Genomic DNA, 20473 nt, shown 5'->3' with positions numbered 1-20473 from the left:
CAGTTCTGGTCTCCTTCCTATCGAAAGGATGTTGTGAAACTTGAAAGGGTTCAGAAAAGATTTACAAGGATGTTGCCAGGGTTGGAGGGTTTGAGCTAAGGGGAGAGGTTGAACAGCCTAGGGCTGTTTTCCCTCGAGCATCAGAGGCTGATGGTTGACCTTTATAGAGGTTTATAAAATCTTGAGGAGCATAGATAGGGTAAATAGACAAAGTCTTTTCCCTGAGGTGGGGGAGTCCAGAACTAGAGGGACATAGGTTTAGGGCAAGAGGGGAAAGATTTAAAAGGGACCTAAGGGGCAACCTTTTCACGCAGAGGGTGGGGTGCATGTATGGAATGAGCTGCTGGAAGAAGTGGTGGAGGCTGGTACAATTACAACATTAAAAGGCATCTGGATGAATAGGAAAGGTTTGGAGGGATATGGGCTGGGTGCTGGCAGGTGGGACGAGATTGGGTTGGGATACTGATCGGCATGGACGAGGACCAAAGGGTCTGTTTCCATGCTGTACATCTCGATGACTCCATGACTGCTTATTTGGTTCACACAGACATTTCAAAGAAGACAGTGAAACATCAGAAAATTCCATCACCGTCACAACTGTGTTTCTGTAATTTTTTGAAAAGCTTTTATTGTGCAAAATAATAGAACAAAGAACATTTTGTGAGTGAGTTTATTAAAAGATTCTAATGAGGGTTCAAGGTGGGTTGCTGGAATGTGGAATTGGCGGAGGGGGCCTTCATCAATTTGAAATAATTTGTCTCCTGTCACCCTTCAAAAAAATACATCAGTCAGTATTACAATTTATTTTGCAGCTTGGTCTTAAATCCAACTCAAAACCTGAAAAAAAACACTTTTTATGCAGGATCCCATTGCCTGCACATCCCACTCCCAAAAGACCGTGAACTTCAGTCTTGTTTTTATTCACGGTTAGTTTACATTTGTCTGATATGCCAAAATCTTAACAACAAACCATATTTGGATATGATGATAGAATCTCTGAACCAATCTGAACTTATAACGTCGTATTATAATTTTGTGATTAAATCACATTTTGTTGAAGCATTTTGTCTTGCACTCATCTGGACAATATGCATAACTACAAGGGGAGGAATGGCCCAGTGGTATTATTGCTCGACTGGTAATCCAAAGTTCCAGGTAATGTTCTGGGGGTCTGGGTTCAAATCCCACCGTGGCAGATTCAGTCGAAGCAAATCTGGAATTAAGAAGCTCATGATGGTCATGAAACTGTCATTGATTGTTGGAAAAACTCATCTGGGTTCATTACCTGGTCTGGCCAACATATGACTCCAGATCCACAGCAACATAGTTGACTCTTAACTGCCTTTTGGGCATTAGATATGTGCAATAAATGCTGGCCTAGCCAGTGATGCCCACAACCTGTGAATGTGTTTCTTTAAAAAAAAAAGGGAAAATAAGATTTATTATATATGGGAGAATAGCGCTGATTGGTTCGCAAATAGACTTTGGTGGAAGTATTACCATGGAGAATGAACTCGTTAACGAAAAGCCATTTTTTTTGTGTACTTAACAAGAATGATTATTTATTACAATTGAATAGACCAAACTACAGATCCACCATTACAAAACATTGAAATACCACTTTGCTGGGTAAATCTCAAGTCCCTTAAAAAAAACACCCTGACGGATACATGCAGAAATATAAATGTGGGTGTTATAGACAGACACAACAACTAACTGGGAAGGCAGTTCACAGGTGCTTGTCCGCAGGCTTCATGGAAATAATCCCTTTGGTTTGTCAGGCATGAGCACATAGGGGCCAAAGCAGGTCATTCACCCCTCCTAGCCTGCTCCACCCTTCAATGGGATCATCCAACTCAGTACCTCTGTCATTGTCTTCTCATAACTTATCACTGTCGCCCCAAGAACTATATCCAACTCCTTCTTGGATTATTCAATATTTTGGCCTCAATCACTTTCTATGACAAAAAGTTCCCCAGGCTCACCACTCACTGGGTGAAGAAATTTCTCTTTTCTTGGTCTTTTTTTTTAGCCATTCTTAACCAACCAGCTTATGCTTGCAAAACTTACAACACCATATGTAATTGGACATTTGTGAAACAGTCCTGTATCAGGCTGATCGTGTGGTGCACTTATATGTATGAGAAGTTGCATATATTAATCCTGACACAGGGCTCTTTTTTGAAGGTAGATAAAAACATATTGTTTTAACTTGACAAAGCAAATGACAGTGACTCTGGTTCATTTCTCAGGGCAATGCATTGACTAATTACAGTCAACTGGCTTGGTTTAAAATTCAAACATAAAGTTTGGCATGGAACTGTCTGTCATTATTAACTGGTCCATTCTCCACATTAATGTTTATCAATCGGAATTAACTTGCTAATCAATTAGGATTGTCCTCTCAAAGGATAAATGTTGTTTTCCCCTTTCTTTGGCATTTCATAAAAATTGTTTGGATGAGTGTTAAGACAAAGGTGTTGACAAAATGAGTCTTTTTCAGTGATTTTTGTGGAGATCATTGCAAGGAGTTTCTTTCTTACATATAACTTCATGATCAGCACCTGCAATTTTCAATGTAACAGAAGCCTTCCTTCTGATGAGAACTGCAATCGAAACTTGTCAAAACTAAGTATAGTTGAACTGTAGGTTTGACCTCCCATGTATGCCATACTGCCCACAAAAGTATGCGGTCTTAATATTAACTTTGTGTCTCACCTTCTTTCTAACAGCGGGAGAAATGGTTTCGAGGAACAGTGATAAAGCAAGTAAGCAAAGCAAAGGAGTATGAAAATAGAATGCAACTACACCAGTCAGTTCAATGTCAGTGTTTGGATAATTTGGAGAAATAATAATTTGAGACAAAATTAATCACCATATTGACAAATGTAGGTTAATTAAGGATAGCCAGCATGAATGTCTTGAGGCAAAGTCATGTTTAACTAACTCAGTGGAGTTTTTCCATGAGGTAACATTGGTGGTTAATCAGACTGATGTGGTATATGTGGACTCCCAGAAGGCATTTGATACACTGCCACACAACTGACTTGTGAGAAAAGTTAGAGTTGATGGAATAAAAGGGCCAGTAATAATTTGGATACAAAATTAATTTAGTGATAGGAAACCTTCCTCAAATGCATTACCTCACAGTTGCTTGCATTGAATTCCTATTGTCACTTTTCTGCACACCGACTAAACCCATTGATGTCTTCCTGCAATCTACAACTTTGGTCATGTGGTTGATCGCGAGGAACAATCTTTGCAGCAGCATCTGTAAACTTGCACATATGTATATACCAAGGAAAACATAAAACCTTGTCCTGAAACTGCAGAACCTCATCAAGAATAGTCTTCCAGTTGCAAATGCACCTGTGAATAATCACCCTTTTGTTTTCTGTCACTAAACCAATTTCATCGCTTTCTCTTAAGTGAGTCTAAAATGCATGGCAGGGTGGACATGATTGACTGTGTGAACTATTGCTATGCTTGGATGATATAGGTCTGGCTGATCACTCTTTGCCTTATCTAGAACAAGATTAGAAAAGATATGCAGATTTCAAAAATAGAATGATGTGACTCACAGTAACAATGTATGCTTTGTTAGCCATGAGTAAAGAAGACACAAGAACAAAAAAAAGCAATGCAACGTGTTAGTGACCCTTCCCACATTCTGATACCCATCATGTATTGTAGCAATCAATTCTTGCCAGGATTTTGAAGATTCTTTTTATACGGCAGTAAATTTAAATGTTGGGGATTAGGATTAATAACCTATCATTCATTTGTGGTTGAATTTGTTTAACTATTTATTGCAAAATCTCATTGACTTGTATCAACACTGTCTGGACTCATTCATCTCTATTTAAAACTGCCCACTATCCAGGGGAGCAATGATAATGTATTTTGCCCACTGCCAAGCATCTCCTCAAACTTTCCCCCACTCCCTCTATTCCCAAAGTCAGCATCTGATTTGAGAAGCTGATATATTTATTTGCCTTTCTGAGTCACCAGATTGAGACTATCCATTCAGCTGTCTCTCCTGTCTCCACTATTTCCACTTATTATTTAAAATAAAGCTCCCTCTCCTGGTACCTGCCATTGACTTTACCCTTGAATCCAATCCCTCTTTAGTTTCTAAGTCATTTTCTCTCGTAATCGTTCCAATGAGATTCATGAGATACATCTCCTGCTCTCTTTCCTCAATTCGCATGAATTGACAAGCACCCATTTTGACAGGTCCCAAAGCTGGTTACAATGGCAATGGTTTACTTTCCTTCACTATTATCCTGTCTTCCAAGAGAACTGTAATCATCCATCCTCAAAAAACCAATTCAATCCTGATCCTTGTATACTACCACACCATCTTCTACTTCATTAATCCTCTCAAATCCTTGAATTTATTTTTGCCTTTCAATTCATTTCTCTTTTACACTCTCCATCAAAAATTGTCTAATCAGAATTTATCCATGACACAATACCAACTATCTCTAACTAATAAGAATAGGGACGGCATCAATGGTGTATCATCCTCATCCTCCTTGCTGATACTGCAACTTTTCACAAAGTGGACAAATCATTCTTGACCAACGCCTGTCCTGCATCGCTACTTCAAGGGTAACTATCCTCATTTGGCTCCACTGTTATCAATCTGATTGCAACCACAATGTCTTGATCAGCAACTTCTCTTCCCTCTTGTAGATGAATACTTTGGGAATTCACAAGAATTCTTTGATCTCACCTTCATTCAGATTTCACCTCTTAGAAACATCATCCTCAGACTTATAGACAGCAATATGAATATGGTGATGATACCCAAATCCACCACTTCTTGGAAAACTCCTCAGACTACTTGACCAACAACGATCATATTCTCGTTGATTGGTGGGAAGCTCAAAACCACTGTGGCTGAATCTTATCATGTATTAAAAACTTTGCCATCAATTCTTGCCACATCCTATGAAATTGACTATAGCTGAACCACACTTCTCATAACCAATCATCCAATTCAACGCTAAAGTGTTTTATAAATTTGAACATGGTGGCCCTAACATGGTATAGAGGAGTGGACGTAGTGAGGACCCTGACACATGCAGTCAGCAACACTGACAGAGTGGGCAAAGTGAGGATCTCGAGGTAGGCAGTCCAAGACAGAGCTAGATTAATTGTAGATGACTGGAAATGAATCTTACTCTGTAACAGGACAAAGAGTGTGTCTCTGGTAAGTGGTAAAGATCTTTCTTTCCTATTCTTAAGTTTTAATACAGTATACATAAAAAAACAAAATAGTATCATTAAAAAAACCTCATTAAAAATGGTAGTCGTCAGCAATCATTCACTAATTAGTACAATTGTCCAACTGGGAAATTTCGTGCCACTGGTCATAGATTCTGTGGGTCCTTGTGCGGCTGATGATCCTGATCCTGATCTTGATCCTAGAGTCTCCTCTCTGACCACATATTCGGCAAGTGTTCCTGGAGATGGAATTGGCCTTTGGCCTTGAGATTGCTGGCACTCCTTTCTCAGGTTCCTTTTTTGTACTTCCTTTGCTGATGGGTAGTCTTGAAGAATTAAATCCTCAGAGATTCCTCTAAGTTGGTTTCTTCTGAATGAGGATCTACTAAGTGTTGACATTGAGTTTGCATTTCTTAAGATAAGATTTCATGGAGTCTTGAAGCACTGCCTTGGTCCACTTCTTGTTTGTGTGCCTTCCTTAAGCTGGATGAAGAAGACTGGAAAGTAAAACACAAAAATGCTAAAACATTTCAGCAGATCTGGCAGCATCTGTGGAGAGAAATCAGAGATAAAGTTTCGGTCCAGTCACGCTTCTTGAGAACATTCACAACAGAAAGAAGATTTGCTTTGGTCGTCAGAACGTGGGCACCCTAAACATGTGACCAGCCTAGTGGAGTTAATTTTGGATGATCATGGCCTCAATGCTGGTGCTATTGGCTCCTTCAAGGACACTGATGATTGTATCTCCTCTCAGCTGATGTAGAGAATCCATCTGAAGCCGCATTGATGGTATTACATAAGGGCCTTGGGGTGGCATCTATATGTAATCCAAGCTTTGAAGCCATATAGAAGAGTCAGAAGAATGATTGCCTTATAAACAAGGATCGTGGTACAAGTATGGATGGTGCGGTCATCAAAAACTCTCATCTTGTGGCATCAAATGTGTCGCTCATGATTTGGATGCATCAGTGTTGGCCTCAGATAAGAGCGAGCTCCCTGGATAGGGGAAATGTTCCAAGTTTGGGAAGATTTCTCAGTTGATCTTAATGGAGGGATAGACCGAAATGTCCCCGAGGAGAGGTTGATAATGGACTTGAGCTTTCTTGAGATTGAGGCTGGCACTAATTCTTCAGTATGTTTCCATGAAGACGTTAAGATTCTCTTTCGAGAGAGCAAAGATGACATTGTCATCTGCATACTGAAGTTCCATGAGTGATGTCATTAGCATTTTCTTCTTGGATTTCAACGGGTTGAGTTTGAAACGTTTTCTATCCATACTGGAGTCAATGTCCATGCCACTTGAAAAGCTCATGCTTGACAATATGAAGAATTGTAACGATAAAGATGGGGAAATGGGTGGGAGTGATAATACATCCCTAATTGACTCCTGTCTTGATCTCAAAGGATTCTCTCAGATTACCATCAGTGAGTACTGTCAGAATTCCAAAGTAATTCTCCCACTCATCAATGTGGAATGCCAGTTGGTTATCACTGACACCATGTTCCACCAAAAAGACAAGTTCACCATTTCTTGCAGGCATTCACAATCAAAGCAATGGCACATGATTGATCCCATTTGTCTTTTGATCCTGAGGACAAAACGATGAGGTGTGCAGATAACTGCTGGACAGACCACTAGCTCATCCACTATTCCATGTCCTTCAAATCACACCAAAAGCAGCTGAAGATGAAGAAATAGTTCAAAATAAAATTCAGCGTGAGCAACTTCAAAATCAAGCTAACAATGTCTTTAACAAAATCTTCAAATCATTCATTTTAATGGAGTGAAGGGAAGCTGTAAAGAGCCAAAGACCGCCATCATCTCCTCCTGCGACGAAACCAGGAGACACCAAGGCTGGTTCAACAAGAACAACCATATTACCAAGATCTCATTGACAAGAAGAAGAAAGCTCTCCAAGCCTATTAAAACAACATCACCAGCAAGGCAAAGATGACAACTCATCAAGTAGTAAACGTGAGAAAGGGAAAAAAACAACAAGGTAGATGTCGCAATCATCAAAAAAGACCATCTAAACGCTCTGTATCTGACTCTGCACAACAAAGGAAACAATTGATAGATCTGATCACTATATCGGAAACATGACTTCGGGATAGAAAGGGTTGGGTCCTGTTATCGATTTGAATATGACATTAAAGAAAAATATGAAGCGAGCTAACAGTGCAGGGGAGCTCTGATGAAAATGAATAACACTTATGCAATAATTAGAGATGAACTTGGTTCAGTAAATCAGACCATAGAATCAATTTGGATGGAGATGAGTAAGTGTTAAGGAATGAAATTACTACTCGGAGTGGTCTACAGATTTCCGAACAGTAAACCACAATGTGGGACAAAATATTCAACAAGAAATATTGGGTGTTTGTAATAAAGGAATGGCAGTAATCATAAGTGAGTTTAATTTACGTATAAACTGGAAAAAAAATCAGCTTGAGTCTTGGCTTGGATGGGGAGTTCATTGAATATTTCTTACAAGAATTTTTCATAAGGTATCATGTTTTGGAATTGGCCAAGTAGCTGGTTATGTTAGACTTGGTATTGTGTAATGTCACAGAATTAATTCATCATCACACATTTATGACACCCTTATATTGCACCACAATGTGATTGAATTTTACATCAGGTTTGAAACCGAGAAGACTGAGTCCGAGACTAGTATTCACTACTTCAATAAAAACAACTATGTGGACATGAAAATTGAGTTAGTTAAAGTAAACTGGCATTCTATAATGGGCTTGGATAATAGATCAATAGATAGAATGGCAGACATTGTATATTTCTACAGTGAAGAAAACTTCAAAAGGGAGGAACCACCAGCCATTGTTAACTAAGGAATTTTGGGAAGGCATGAAACTTGAAGAAAAATCATATAATTACGTAAAATATCAGTGGCAGGACAGATTATTGGTCAGAATATAAAGAACAGCAGAGCATGACTAATTGGTTCATTAGAAGGAAGAAATTAAGTATGAGAGGAATGTAAAAAAACCGAGAACAAGATTTCTCTGGGAATTTTCAAGGAAAAAGATTGAGTAAAGAGAATGTTGGTCCTCCAGAGAAGAAGAATAAGGAGATGATAGATAACGCAGCAATGGCAGATGAAGTGTTCAAATATTTTTGCTTCTGTCTTCATGGCAGAGGATACAAAAAAAACATTTGAAGTATATCTCTAAATCAAGACAAGAACCTAGCAACATTACAATAACAAGGGTATGAAGGAAACTGATAGAGCTGGGAGCTGGAAAAGGCTCTTGGCCAAATAGACTTCATCCTGTGTTCTTAAAAGAACTTCTTAATGAGGCAGTGGATGTGTTGTTAATTTTTCACAAATCCTTAGATTCAGAAAGGTTCCATCTAACTGAAAACAGCAAATCATAACTCCCTATTGAAGAAGGGATGAAAACCGAAAACAGGAAATTATTGACCAGTTTGCTTGACAACTGTTATAGGCAAGGTGTTCAAATTGAACGCTGAAGAGATTATAGATGCACACTTACAAAATCTCAAGGTAATTAGGAAGACTCATCATGGTTTCATCAAGGGAGTTATTTCAAGCCATAACTTACATTGTGGAGAAAGGGCAGCCATTTTGTGTAAAATACTTCCAGAGGCATTGGGTAAGCTTATTGTGGAAAATGAACGCTCAGGGTGCAGGGTTAACGTGTTAGCATGGATGGAAGATCGGCAGGCTGATACAAAACAGAATATGCATAAATAGATTCTGAATAACAATCATACCAGACACAAAACATTTAACTTTCTCTCTCTCTCTCCACAGATGCTGCTAGACCTGTTGAGTTTCTGCAGCAATTTCTCTTTGTTTTTAAGGAAGTTGTCAAAAGATAAGGTTCGGTTGAGTGGACAAAACATTTGACAGAAAATAATGTGGGAAAATATGAACTTTTCATTTTGTCGAGAAGCTATTTAAAAAAAAAAGCAGCATTTAAATGGACAACTATGGAATTCTGAGAAGCAAAGGGTTTTAGGGGTTGTAGTGCATGAGTCGCAATAAGTTAGCATATAGATACAGCATTTAATCAAGAGGGCTAATGGGGTGCTATTCTTTATTATGAAAGAAATTGAATCAAAGTAAGGATTTTATTCTTCAGTTTAAAAAAAGGCATGGGTGAGACTTCATCTCAAATACTGTGCAAAGTTTTGATCTCTATATTTCGAGAAGGATGAAGGTCCAGTGGAGGTAGTTCTGAGGAAGATAACTAGTTTAATACCTGGAATGACAAAGTTGACTTCTGAGGATAATTTGCAAAGTCCAGTCTTGTTTCCACAGAAGTTCAAAAGAGTTGAGAGATGACTTAATTGAAATGTGTAAGATCCTGAATGGTCTTGACAATGGGAATGTGGAAAGGATGTACAGCTGAGTTCACACCTGAGGGTAGTATTCTGAAATTGGGGATTGCTCTTTTCGGATGTAGATGGAGTCTTCCCTTAGAGAGTTGTGCAACTCTGGAACTCTGCCTCATCAATTAATGAACCAAAGTGCATATCTTACCTACAGTTAGAGCAACAGAATGGTAATTTCTGTCTCTAGTTTTTGACTTCCTGACAACTGCAGAATAACTTCATTTTCAATTGTATTGTTTACTGATTGTCAAAAGTATTTTAACAATAATGAAAAATGGATTAAATTACTTTATCTTCATCAATTCTTGATTCTCAATTTTCACAGTTGAGAAATGGCACTTTGTCATTTCTATTTTTAAATTTATTAGCAGCGATTCCTTCCAGGGACACCAATATTTGGCTTGTCTTCATGTACAAGTCTCAGAATCAATAACATCCGTTTCAATATAGCTTAGCAAATATATAAATTATTTGGAATAAATACTTCATCAGAGACTGACATATAACCTCTGCTCTCATCCAGCAATTGTTCTACCTAAGTGATTTCAACCACAACTCAGCTCATCTTGCTTTCCCTTCTGAATTCTTTCCTCAGTGAATGTCTCTCTCCATTATTAATTACCATGGTCTGATCACACACTCGATCTTGCTATCTCACATGACTCTGCCACTCCCATCATAGCTATCTTGATATTACTTTCCACTTACATTTCCCTTCCTTCTCCCATTCCCACTTTTTTATGACTCTTCCCTAGGAAAAATAAATCTTATTGAGGTCATGACAAGTAATTCTTATCGGAGATTCTATAATTAAGGGGACAGATAGTAAACTTTGAAGCCAGTCATAAATTCTGCATGGTGTTGCCTGACCGGTGCCAGGGTGCAGGACATCTCTGACCAGTTTGAAAGGGTATTGGAGCAGGAGGAAGAGGCTTCAGTTGTTGTGGTCCACACTGGCACAAACAACATAGGCAAGGCTAGGAAGGAGGACCTGTTTAGGGAGTATCAAGCACTAGGAAGGAAATTGAAGAACAGGTCCTCGAGGGTCATAATCTCTGGATTACTGCCCAAGCCGTATGTTAATTGGCATAGGGATAAGAAAATGAGGGAAGTAAAACCTGGCTAAGAGATTGGTGTGGGAAAGAGGGATTCCATTTCATGGGGCATTGGCATGTTTTGGATCCAGGGCGATCTGTGCTGATAGTCTCCACCTGAACCAATGCGGAACCAGTGTTCTGGCTAAAAGGATAAATAGGGTGGTCACTAGGGCTTTAAACTTGAGTTGGGAGAAAGGGAAAGCAACAGGGAGTATGGAGTCAAGTATAAAGATAAGCAGCAGGTTAGTATGTGTGCAGATCTTAGGTTTGAGGGAGACTAGGAATGAAGGAAAAAGAAAGGATAACTTGGATTCCATCACCTCTTGTAATATATCCTATGAGTATAAGAAAATTAGCATTAAGGTGCTTTATCTGAATGCTCATAGTATTCATAATAAAGTAGATGAATTAATAGCACAAATCATCATGAATGATTGATGTGGTAGGCATCACAAAGACGTTGCAGGGGCTTCAGGGCTGGCAGTTAAACATCGAAGGATTTACAACTTAGCGAAAAGACAGGGAGGTGGGCACGATTACCTTGTTAATTAAGAATGAAATTAAACCTATGGCACTAAATGATGGAGGATCAGATGATGTGGAGTCTGTGTGGGTGGAGTTGAGGAACCACAAAGGGAGAAAACCATAATGGGAGTTAGGTACAGACCTCCCAGCAATGGCCAGGACCAGGGACGCAAGATATACCAGGAAATAGATGGGGCATCTCAGAAAGGCAAGGTCAGGGTGATCATGGGGGACTTCACTATGCAAATGGCCTGTGTGAATAATGTTGCCGGTGGATCCAAAGAATGAGATTTCATGGAATGCTTACAGGATGGCATTTTGGAACAGCTTATGATGGAGCCCACAATGGAGTAGGCTATTCTGGACTTAGTGCTATGTAATGAGCTAGACTTTATAAAAGATCTTAAAGTAAGGGAACACTTAGGAGGCAGCGATCGTAATATAGTCAAGTTTAGTCTACAGTTTGAAAGAGAGAAGGCAAAATCAGATGTAATGGTGTTACAGTTAAATAAAGCTAATTACAAGGGCATGAGAGAGGAACTGACGAAAATCGACTGGAAGCAGAGCCTAGTGGGGCAGACAGTAGAGCAACAATGGCTGGAGTGTCTGGATGTAATGGAGAACACAGTTCAGAGTTCATCCCAAAGAAAAGAAAGATTATCTGGGGGGTGAGGGGGAGGGGGGGAAATGACACAGCCATGGTTGACAAAGGAAGTCAGGAAATGTATCATTGAAAAACAGACAGCCTATAAAGTGGTCAAGAGCACTGGGAATTCAGAAGATTGGGAAGACTACAAAAATAAACAGAGGATAACAAAAAGAGAAATAAGGAAGGAGAGGATTAAATATGAAGGTAAGCTAGCCAGTACTTTTATAAATGATAGTAAAAGTTTCTTTCAATACGTAGGAAACAAACGAGAGACAAAAGTAGAAATTGGGCCGCTCCAAATTATGCAGGAAGGCGAGTGATGGGAGATGAGGAAATAGCTGAAGAAATTAATAAGTACTTTGCACCAGTCTTCACATCGGAAGACATGAGTAATATCCCACCAATTACGTAGCATCAAGGGGCAGAGTTGAGTATGGTGGCAATTACAAAAGAGAAAGTGCTAGAAAAGCTAAAAAGTCTAAAAATTGATAAATCTCCTGGCCTCGATGGGCTACCTAGAGTTCTGAGGGAGGTGACTGAAGAAATAGCGGAGGCATTGGTTGTAATCTTTCAAAAATCACTGGAGTCAGGGAAGGTCCCAGATGATTGGAAGATCGCTGTTGTAACCCCCTTGTTCAAGAAAGGATCTAGACAAAAGATGGAAACTATAGGCCGATTAGCCTAACCTCGGTTTTTATTTAGATTAGATTCCCTACAGTGTGGAAACAGGCCCTTCGACCTAACCAGTCCATACCGACCCTCCGGAGAGTAACCCACCCAGAGATGGAAATGTGTTGCTGGAAAAGCGCAGCAGGTCAGGCAGCATCCAGGGAACAGGAGAATCGACGTTTCGGGCATTAGCCCTTCTTCAGTAACCCACCCAGACCTATTTCCCTCTGACTAATGCAAATAACATTATGGGCAATTTAGCATGGCCAATTCACCTGACCTCTACATCTTTGGATTGTGGGAGGAAACCGGAGCACCTGGAGGAAACCCATGCAGACACAGGGAGAATGTGCAAACTCCACACAGACAGTCACCTGAGGTTGGAATCAAACCTGGGACCCTGGTGCTGTGAGGCAGCAGTGCTAACCACTGAGCCACTATGCCCAACACCTCAGGAAGGTTGGAGGTAAAATTATAGAATCCATCGTTAAGGATGACATTTCTAAATTCTTGGAAGTGTAGGGTCGGATTAGAACAAGTCAGCATGGATTTAGTAAGAGAATGTTGTGCCTGACAAACCTGTTAGAATTCTTTGAAGAGGTAACAAGTAGGTTAGACCAGGGGAACCCAGTGGATGTTAACTACCTAGATTTCCAAAAGGCCTTTGATCGGGTGTCTCACAGGAGGCTGCTGAGTAAAGTGAGGGCCCATGGCATTCAAGGTGAGCTCCTGGCATGGATTGAGGATTGGCTGTATGACAGAAGGCAGAGAGTTGGGATAAAAGGTCCTTTTTCGGAATGGCAGCTAGTGACAAGTGGTGTCCCACAGGGTTCAGTGTTGGGGCCACAGCTGTTCACTTTATGTATTAATGATCTGGATGAAGAGACTGGGGGCACTCTGGTGAAGTTTGCTGATGATACAAAGTTAGACAGACAGGCAGGTAGTTCTGAGGAGGTGGGGAGGCTGCAGAAAGATTTAGTCAGTTCAGGAGTGTGGTCCAAGAAATTCAATGTGAGTAAGTACGAGGTTTTGCACTTTGGAAAAAAGAATACAGGCATGGACTATTTTCTAAATGGTGAGAAAATTCATAAAGTACAAAGGGATCTGGGAGTGCTAGTCCAGGATTCTCTAAAGGTTGACTTACAGGTTGAGTCCATGGTTAAGAAAGCAAATGTAATGTTGTCATTTATCTCAAAAGGGTTGGAATGTAAAAACTCTTGTTAGGCCCCATTTGGAATACTGTGTTCAGTTTTGAGCCCCACACTTCAGGAAGGACATGCTGGCACTGGAGTGTGCCCAGTGGAGATTCACACGGATGATCCCTGGAATGGTAGGCCTACCATACGGTGAATGGTTGAGGATCCTGGGAATGTATTCATTAGAGTTTAAAAAGTTGAGGGGAGATCTAATAGAAACTTATAAAATAATGCATGGCTTTGAAAGGGTGAACATTGGGAATTTGTTTCTGTCAGGTGGGGACATGAGGACTCTTGGGCACAGCCTTAGAATTAGAGGGGGTCAAGTTAGAATGGAAATGAGGAAACATTTCTTCAGTCAGAGTGGTGGGCCTGTTGAATTCATTGCCAACAGAGCGCAGTGGAGGCTGGGACACTAAATGTCTTCAAGGCAGAGATTGATAAATTCTGAATCTCGCAAGGAATTGAGGGATACTGGGAGAATGCGGGTAAGTGGCGCTGAAATGTCCATCTGCCATGATTGAATGGCGGAGTGGACTCGATGGACTGAAAGACCTTACTTCCACTCCTATGTTTTATGGTCTTATCTTCAAATTTCAAATTATCTAGCCTTTGCTTATAATGCTTTGTGACATTTCTGCAGCTACCAATTTACTGAATCAGTCGGTGAACCAGCGTAACCTCTCAGCTGAAGAGCTACACAGCCACTGAGAGTCCCGTGTGCCATTCAGCATGCCACCGCCACTTCCAATTTTGGAAGGAGTTGCTGCACAGAAGCCTTGCAAGTCCTCACAGAAGAAAATAAAATTGATGGGAAGGAAGCTGTCAATCTCCTTTAATGCCTGTTCCCCCATTAAGAGCAATGCTGCTTTTCACCATTGTAGTTCCCTTTGACTGATCCCTTTGACTGATCCCTCATCTTCATGTGATGAAGTCCAAATGGCTGAGATTTGAATAGATTTTGAGGACAACTGGTTGAATTATTGTCACAAGATCTGGCTGGACCACAGAAAGGATTATTTGCTGTGACTTACCAAAAGGCTATTAAAAATCAACCATGTTGTCTGGGTCTGAAGTCATGCAAAAACCAGCCAAGGTAAAACTGTAGCTTTCCTTCCTTCCAGAACCTCAGTGAGCTAGTTGGATCCAGCTGAACAATCCAACTGCTTCTATCGATAAGTTTTTTTTTATTTTGCAGATATCTAATACAAGTTAGAAATTAATAAACTTTTGAGTCTGGTTTCTTTGTCCATGCTTCCAGACGCTGAATTAGGCAAGTAAAATAGGGCAGAGTTTTGTGGAGGTATCAGGGTCCTATTTTCTGGTTGGAGATTTATTGAGGGATCCCCACTTTTTTGGGAAAGCCGGCCAACTCGCAAGTCAGTCAGGTACATTGATTTTCCCTTCAAATCAAGTCCCTAGGGATAGAGATATCACTTGCTGCGAGTTTCCAACCAGAGGCCAACTGCTCTTGTGGTCAACAGTACCACAAGGAAGGCCGTGGCTGGTGCAGAGAAAACTATGCAGTTCCAAGATTGCATTTTGACATAGACCACATTACTGAAACCACGCATTCAGTGCAGTTTTTGTCACATTATTGATGGAATATATTTTCCTTGGAGAGAGTTCCGAGAAGATTCACTACATTGATTCCAGTGATAAAGGAATTGTTTTAGCATTTAAGTCTCCCATTCAAGAGAAAGACATGGAGGACTTTCTTTTTTAAAAAGTTGTTGACCTTTGCAGTTCTCTAACCCAGTATGCAAGGTAGGCTGGATCAGGTTTTTCATCTGCAAAGTGGCCACAATCTTCGTGTCTGATGAACAGGCTCATGGGAGCAAGTGATCTATTCCTCCTCCTAATTTTATGTTCTTATATGCTGTGTTTCAAAGAATTGCCAAGATGGTGGTAGGCTGGATTTTAGCAAAAGTGAGGCAGTAGATTCAGTCATTCAATTAATTTCCACTTTCTACCATCCCATTCTCATTCAAATATGGGGACTTAAATCCACATTGAAGATTCTAAGTAGACTATAGAAGCTGTGGTGACATTGATGATCTTTTTTTTGAGGAAGACCCTAATGAAAAGGGAAACTGAACAGAAACTGACAGCTTTAGTTTCCAAAGAAAATAAGACTGAAAATTAGATTAAAAGCCAAAACTGATACTGGATGAAACTATACAAAAGGACATTGAGCTATTGGTTTTCAAATCCCCATTGTGTCCTGAAAGAAGGTTAAGGAAATGGAGACCAAATCCAGATGCTGAAAATAGGCAAACATACAGTTTATTCAGATGTTTTTGTTACTTTGAAGAGAACATTAATGGATTTATGCCATCTCGATTGCTGTAAGCTGGGAATGAAGTTAATTACAAGAAAGTGAAATTCATCATGATGAGCCAAGAGTTTTAAAGGACCTTGTGACTGGGATCAAAAATATAAATGCTGAGTGGACTGCCAAGCCAATTTGTAAGATCTATCTTAGTTGTACTGGGTCATTGTGTGTAACTTCTAGTTTATAATTGACCAAGATTAAAGTAGGCTGGATTTTATTGACCTATTCGTTCATCTCAAACTTCTGTTGATTGTGAGTTTTTAAGTATACATGCTGACCCAAGATAGTATTTAGAGTATTTTTTTTTGATCTTGCATAGTCAAAATTCTTTATTCAATTACATGGAATCTTTGTTGGCTCATTTGTTCACTAAATAACTGGGATTATTGATTTTTCTTCTTTAAAAAGTGACTGGTTTAGATTAATACTACTGACAAAATTGGAGGCTTCACAGGACAGATCATTAAATGCTAAGATAAAGATCCAGCAATAATCGTAGTTACTTCTTTGTACTACATATCTGGTGTATAAGGTGAACACACGTTCATAACAAATCCAGGAGTAAAATCAATACAGAACTCAAACAAATCACATAATGCAATCATGAGAACCTGCTGTTCACTGTGACGTCGATTGTGCGCGTAACATTTCTACGTGAAGGTCAAATCCCAAATTTCCAATCTATGTGTTAAACTTTTCGATCTCCTGTTGTATTTTCCACAATGCATTTTTGGATTTGTGGTTGTAAATATGGCTGTGTCAAGTACCAATGGAATTATTCAGTGCAGTTCAACATTCTTGTTGGGAAAGTCTGCTGACACAAAATTTAGTTATCGGTTGCATTAAATGTTATTCCACTACCTGTTGCATAACACATTATGTAGTAGTCCTAATTATAACAGATGATTGTTTCAAAAAATGATGATCTATGATTTGATTAAGAGACACTACAGCACTACATCAAACAGAGTCCCCTGGACACTCCTTTGTTTGATCCATTGCATAATCTCAACCAGGCTTGAGAAAACTATGGATCAGTGTCAACCAGGAGCAAGACAACTGCAGAGTTCTAACTTGCTGAGATAATTGTAAAGTTCATAGCCAGTCAAATTCGGAATGGTCAAAGAAACTGGAAATTCAATGACGATAATACCATTGAATGTCTGAGACAATGGTCTGAACCTTTCATGTTGGAGAATGTCATTGTCTGGCAGTTGGGCAGTTACTTGCCACTTAGCAGCCCAAGCCAGTACATTGCCAAGGTCTTGCTGTATGTGGACACAGACTGCTTCTGAGGAGTGCTGTATATTGAGCAATCATCACTTCTGATGTTATAATGAAAGCAAGGTGATTGATATAGCAGTTGAAGACTTTAAGGTATTAAAGATTTAAGGGCTTAAAGGCATCATTCTGAGGAATTTCTACAGACATATTCTGGAGGTCATTTCACTGAAACATCCACTCCTTCACTTAATGATGAATTTAGTGCTTTGTGCACCGAATGTGTGTAACTCAAGAGTGAGCAAGCTCTGAAAATGTGACTGCTTTATCTCATATTTAGTATTCCAGAATTCATTGATGATCTCCGCTTCAGTGTCATTCCATCAGGCTGTTAAATGGGATTTAAATTTCAAGACTCATAGGTTTAGTACAACTAAAAATTTAAACTTTTGTAGCTGTAATCTGAATGGTATTCTTGATTCTATATTCTCCACAACTTTGACAAGTGGAAATGAAACTAGTTAAGTAATGTAATTTTCAATTTTTACTTTATTGCAGAACAAATCATAGAAAAAGATGAAGGTCCATACTACACCCATCTTGGTTCTGGACCTACTGTGGCAGCAATTCGTGAACTAATGGAAGAAAGGTATGTTGCTGGCAAATTTCTATTCTCTTTAAATTGGAAACAGGCAACATGATGAAAAATTAGACAGGAGAAACTAAAGGTCAAAGATAACCAGGAAATCCTGGTTAGTATGAAAGAATCATTCAGTCGTCAGTGTGATCTGACAAAGCGCACATAGGAGGTAGTGTTAGATGAGTTTGCAGTGAATGTATGAAAATACATGCTGTGTGGAAAATAAGGTTGGTAAGTTTCACGTACATTACCATGTGGAGCTATGATATGTTCAAAATAAGAGGACTGGCTCAAAGAAGGGAAGAATAAAAGAGGTGAGTGGAATGGTATTATTGGTCAAAAAAGACTTGTTATTACACTGGAGTTAGATACGTCATTGGAGTTAAAAGACTGAGAAGTTTTGAGCATTATGGGAGCTACAACACAATTAGCTCTATACTATATACTGCTAAGCTGCTGAATAGTGGAATAGAGGTAGATACTTGCATGTAACTTGCAGAATGATGAGAAATTCAGGGCTTTGGTGTTCAAGGATTTAATTATCAAATATGGTACTGCATAATGACAAAGCACTGAAGAATTTCCAGAAATGTGCATAAGAACTTTCTTGATTGTTGAGGAAGGCAGCAGTTCTAGCTCTTGTCCCTCTCTCTCCATTTCTCACCCCCCCCCCCCCCCCACCTAGCTCTCTCACTCTCTTCATGAAATGAAGAAAGTGAAACCTGTTTCTGGGAAAGCATTCGGAGAGCAATGATCATAATATTCTCAAGTTGTAGGAAACTTATTTAAAAAGACAAAGGACCATCAATTGTAGAAATACTCAACTGGATAAGAGCTAATTCCTTTGAAAAGGATCTGACCAGTAGAGACAAATCAAAAATTGCTATCTTAAGCATGTATAGAGTTGACAGATTACCAGGAGAGAAACAAAGAAAACACATCCAAAACTGGAGTTTCCTTGATGGCTAGAAACATTGAAGTCAACTTAAATAGACAAAGGACATTTACGATCATTTCACCATTCATAATACAGTCCAGAAGTAGGCTGCTTATAGAAAGTGGTGGGGAGATCTAAAAGCGCAAAAAAAAATTTAAAAAGAGTTTGAGAATAACTTAGTGGACCACGTGAATGGAAATCCAAAACTCTTATGCAACTATAGATAGGAAAGTAGGACAATTGGAGACCAAAAGAAAATATTTCTGTGGGCAATCTGGATGGTTGAGTTACTAAATGAGTACTTGGCAGTCACTCCTCTTCAGAGAAGAGAAGATGATTGTGTCAAGGTAGTAGTGAAGCAGATCCAATTTTAAAAAAAAAAACAGATGAAGTAGAGGTATTTAAAGAGTTGCATAACTTGAAGTTGAAAATAAATTTTTGGGATGCATTCTGTGAGGAAAGTGAGTGTTGAAATTGCAGAGGTTTTGGCCACAATCTTCCAAGCCTCCTTGCACAGGGAAAATTTGTCAGAGGACTGGAAAATGGCAAATGTTGCATCCCTGGTTGTAAAATAGAGAGAAGGATAAACCTGACAACTAAAGGATAATGAGTTGAACATATGGTAGAAAGCTTTCAGAGACGATAATCCGGGACAAAACTAATTAGCGTTTAGAAAATTATGGGCAAACAAATGAAAGTCAGCATGGATTTGTGAAAGGCCAAAGATGATGGATTAATGTGAATGAGTTATTTGATGAAGCAGGAAAATGCATTGATGAAGGTAGTGATTTTTAAAAAATGTCTCGCAACTTTCAAAAGGTGCTTGACTAAGTACCACATAAAGATTGATTAAAATCCATGGGATTGAAAGGACGGCAACAGTATGAACGTATAATTGTGGAAGGGACAGATAGCAGGCTACCCAAAAGAATTGTTTTTTTCGATAGGAGGGAGGTAGGTTTCCTGGCGTTAGTGTGTGACCACTGGTCTTTAAGATATGTATTAATGATGTTGACTTGGGTTCAAAGGGCACAATGTTACAGATGATACAATGTTCAAACATGTATTAGAAGGAAGGGGCAAATGGACAGGCCTTAAAAGGGCAATGACAGATTGGTAAAACACACAAATGTGATACAGCACCAAGATATTTGAAATTATTCACTTTTCTGGAGAAATGAGAGGCAAGAATGAACAATTTTAAAGGAGGTGAAGGAACAATGGATTTAGCAAACAAATGTTCATTAATTTAAGAACCGGTTAGGAAGAGTTTGAAAAATAATGTTCTTGGCATTATTAATCAGTTACAAAAGCAAGAAAGTTGTGAAAAAAATGTTTCACCCTCAATTTAGGGTTGTTCAATAGGTGCACTGTACTTTAGGAACAATGCCAATGTATTGGTAAGGTGTAGAAGAAATTTACTAGAATGGTTATAGAAATAAGGGACTTCAATTAACTGGAGAAGAGTGAAGAGGAAAGCTGCAATGAGAGCAGCAAAGGAATGCTGCGAGTGTGGTGGAGGGAGCAAGGGCTGGGGGAGACGGATGCTGCAAAGGGAGAGTAGATGGATGCAATGGGGGAGTGAAAGGAG

The 20473-nt window shown here is 39.4% G+C and overlaps 1 protein-coding gene across 8 annotated transcripts in view; it reads left to right on the top strand.

The window, feature by feature from the left end:
- The window catches only part of LOC122543146 (methylcytosine dioxygenase tet3), a 371083-nt gene that overhangs the window by 228954 nt on the left and 121656 nt on the right, over window positions 1–20473 (top strand). For all 8 annotated transcript variants that reach the window (XM_043681513.2, XM_087984416.1, XM_087984415.1 and 5 more), the window contains one exon: window positions 17864–17954. In XM_043681513.2, coding sequence (XP_043537448.1) covers window positions 17864–17954 — 91 coding nt within the window. The remainder of the gene's footprint in view (window positions 1–17863; window positions 17955–20473) is intronic.

This window comes from Chiloscyllium plagiosum, unplaced genomic scaffold (assembly GCF_037043375.1).
Source record: "Chiloscyllium plagiosum isolate Xiang-an unplaced genomic scaffold, Cpla_swu_hap1 HiC_scaffold_48, whole genome shotgun sequence".
NCBI lineage: Eukaryota > Metazoa > Chordata > Chondrichthyes > Orectolobiformes > Hemiscylliidae > Chiloscyllium > Chiloscyllium plagiosum.
This window is presented reverse-complemented; position numbering and strand designations above follow the sequence as displayed.